The 3,132-nt window shown below is 31.5% G+C and overlaps 1 protein-coding gene across 4 annotated transcripts in view; it reads right to left on the reverse strand.

Moving 5' to 3' along the window:
- The window catches only part of LOC117167463 (telomerase-binding protein EST1A), a 356,887-nt gene that overhangs the window by 144,236 nt on the left and 209,519 nt on the right, over window positions 1-3,132 (reverse strand). For all 4 annotated transcript variants that reach the window (XM_033352451.1, XM_033352433.1, XM_033352441.1 and 1 more), the window contains one exon: window positions 882-1,063. In XM_033352451.1, coding sequence (XP_033208342.1) covers window positions 882-1,063 — 182 coding nt within the window. The remainder of the gene's footprint in view (window positions 1-881; window positions 1,064-3,132) is intronic.

Here is a 3,132-nt window from a genome sequence, read left to right on the forward strand (position 1 = left end):
GAAATGCAGGAAAGGAAAGTAGGAAAACTGCGGGAAGTGCAAGTTGAGGAAATAAGTGGTAGAGAAGTGAGGCATACGGAGGAGAAAAGGTAGAAAAATAAAGTGAAGAAAGGAAAGGCGAAGGAAAATTGGGGAAGTGCTAGAAAATGATCGATTAATAGTATCTCACTAGTTAAGAAAATCATCTCAAATAAACATACTTCTACTTTTTTAATTAATAAATAACTCTGTTGAACAGAAGAAATAAATACTTTTAGTATGAGTACAACATTTTTATGATTTCGTAGCCAGGAAAAATTCTTGAAGATTTGGTCGCATGTTCGTCCAACATAATTTTTTTTCAATAAGGGGAAGTGAGGAAAAGTTATGGGAGATTAAGTACGAAAAGTTAGGGGAAAATGTGGTATGAAAAGTAGGGAGGTGAGAGTGGCGGGAAATTAATGGAGAGAAAGTAGGAAGCGTGAGGGGAAATGTGGATAAAGGGAATAGGAGAAGTAAGGAAAATGAAAAGATGGTAAGGTACGGGAAGTACTTATAAGAAGAGAAAAATGAGGGATATAAAGGATCTGGAAGGAAGGAAAGTGATGGAAAACGTGGGGGTGGGGGTGGAGAAGGGTAGGAAAATAAGAGAAGGGTAAGTAGAAGTGGGGTGGGGAAGTTAAAGAATTAGGGAATGTGAAAGTAGGAGAATTTGGAGAAAATAAGGTGTGGTCACTTAGGGGAAATAATTCTAATGTCAATCAAGTAAAATTCAATATGCTTACATTTTTCTTTTGAAGCTAAGAATTAAACAAAACTATGATACAAAAAATGAAATTCGGAGCCTTTCCTGCTTTTTTGGTTCCTCTGAATTTTCAAAATTACTTTGTAAAAAAACAAACCTTGATAGCTGGGAGAAGAACCTGCATATCCTCACCAACCACCAGTTTTGGAAGCTCATCGCCGTCCAGTTGAGATTTAAGTAGTGATACTCCACGTTCCAAAATAAGACTAAACATTTGTAGAGAAACGACTAGTGCCCTCTCCTGAACTTCAGATCTGTAACCTTGTTCCATCTGGGCATCTATAACAAAAAAAAAACTTCCTTATTAATTAAATTAAAAATACGATCATTAAAAATATATTTGGGCCTTACGATTTGGTTTGCGGGGCTTTCCTTTTGGGACTTTGGTCTTGGAACTTAGTGTTTGGGCCTTATATTTTTGGGACTTAATGTGACTTTTGGGACTCAATGACTTAGCACTTATCATTTTAAACTTTACGGCTCATTATTTACATTATTCACGGAAAAATTGATTCGTGGGACTTAAATTATTGGATCTTACGACTCAGGGCTTATGGAATTGAATTTTAAGGGTTGAGACTTACAGATTAGGAGATACGGATTGGGACTTACAGATTGGGACTCATAATTTTGAAACTCAGCGTTCGGGAAATAATTCTCGGCTCTATATTTTTGGAACTTAACCGGTTGGGCCATAAGACACAGGACTTATCAGGTTTAAATCCTGATTGGGACTAACAGACTGGGAATAACGGATTGAGACTTACACATTGGGATTCATAGTTTTGGAACTTAGTGTTTTGGAAATAATTCTCGGGTTTGATATTTTTTAGACTTAAGCTGCTGGGCCTTATAAGTCAGGAATTATGGGTTTGGGTCTTATGCGAAGAAGGATTGAACAGTTTAAATCAACTAAAAAAAAAGAGAATTTTCAACGAAGTGGTTGAATTTTCAGTTAAAAAAAAAATTTCAACAAAAGAAGATTTTCTAGCAATGAAAAATGAATTTTCAACTAAAAAGTTGCGTTTTCAACCAAACCTGTCAAATTTTACAACCAAAAAATATACATTTTCAAACAAAAATGGAAAATTAAAATTTTCGGTAAAAAAATTAATTTTAAACAAAAAACCAACGAATTTCCAACCAAAAAGATGAATTTTCAACTAAAATGATGAATCTTTAACCCAAAACATATTTTAACGCAATAATTAAACTTTTATCTAATGAGATGAATTTCCAGCTAAAATGATAAATCAATAATACATGTTCAACAAAAATGGGAAAAGCTAAATTTTCCGTAAAAAATAAAAAAAATAAACATTTTAAAAAATAGTTGACTTTTCAACCAAAGAGATTAATTTTCAAAATATAATATAATAGTCGATTATTCAACCAAAAAATAGTTTAATTTTGAGTAATAAATAGTTGAATCTAACAAGTTGCATTTTTGCCCAAACAAGAATAAAATTCTACCAAAAGAAATTAATCTTCAGCAACAAATTTAATCTATAACCACAATATTTGAACTATCAACAAACAAAAAATTTTCAACAAAGAAAAGCCTTTATCACAAAAATTTTCAAAATTTGAACCAAATAGTCCAATTTTCCAGAAATCTTGAAAAAAATTATTATTTTATATATACTATCTTAATAAATCCTCCAAAATTAAATAAAAGTTGCGTTTAATGTTCCAGATTAGCTTTTTCCAATTATGGAAATCTTTTGCAATTTTTCTAAGGATCTTAATAAAATTTTTATACTTTTGAGATCTTTCAAAAAGCTTCAAAAGCTACTGAATTTTTGGTTCAAAATCTTCCAAAATATACATTTTGAATTAAATTTATAGAATTTTTTAAAAAGATGAATTATTTTTGTACTTTTGAATAACTTGTAAATAAGTAAAAGGAAAAAATCACATTCCTTATTTGTGCGAAGTTTATAAAAATTCATGATGAATTTCTTTTAAAAAGTAAGTTCTTCAAAACAATAAGTGTTGAAATTAAATTCCAGGCCATTTCTAGATTTTTCAGGGTTTTCTTCGAATTAAAAAAAATGTCAGGTCATTTCTAATTTTCAAGTTTGCGGGTTAAATCGCCACCCGGAGCATATGATTTAAATTTTTAAAAAACGATCATTAACTTTTACGTGTTGCCGTGCGGTTTAATAGACCGCACCGCTACTGTTGTCAATAGCTTTAGTTTTAGTTGTACTTTCCCCAAACTAGGTGGAAAACGTGTGGTACTGCATATAATTGTGGGTCCGGATGCAATAAGGGCACATAAAATTTTTTCGTGCGAAAACGAAGTCCCCTGGAGGCTTTAGAAAAAATTTTCGAATTTTAATTTT

The sequence above is a fragment of the Belonocnema kinseyi genome, chromosome 1 (genome assembly GCF_010883055.1).
Source record: "Belonocnema kinseyi isolate 2016_QV_RU_SX_M_011 chromosome 1, B_treatae_v1, whole genome shotgun sequence".
Lineage (NCBI taxonomy): Eukaryota > Metazoa > Arthropoda > Insecta > Hymenoptera > Cynipidae > Belonocnema > Belonocnema kinseyi.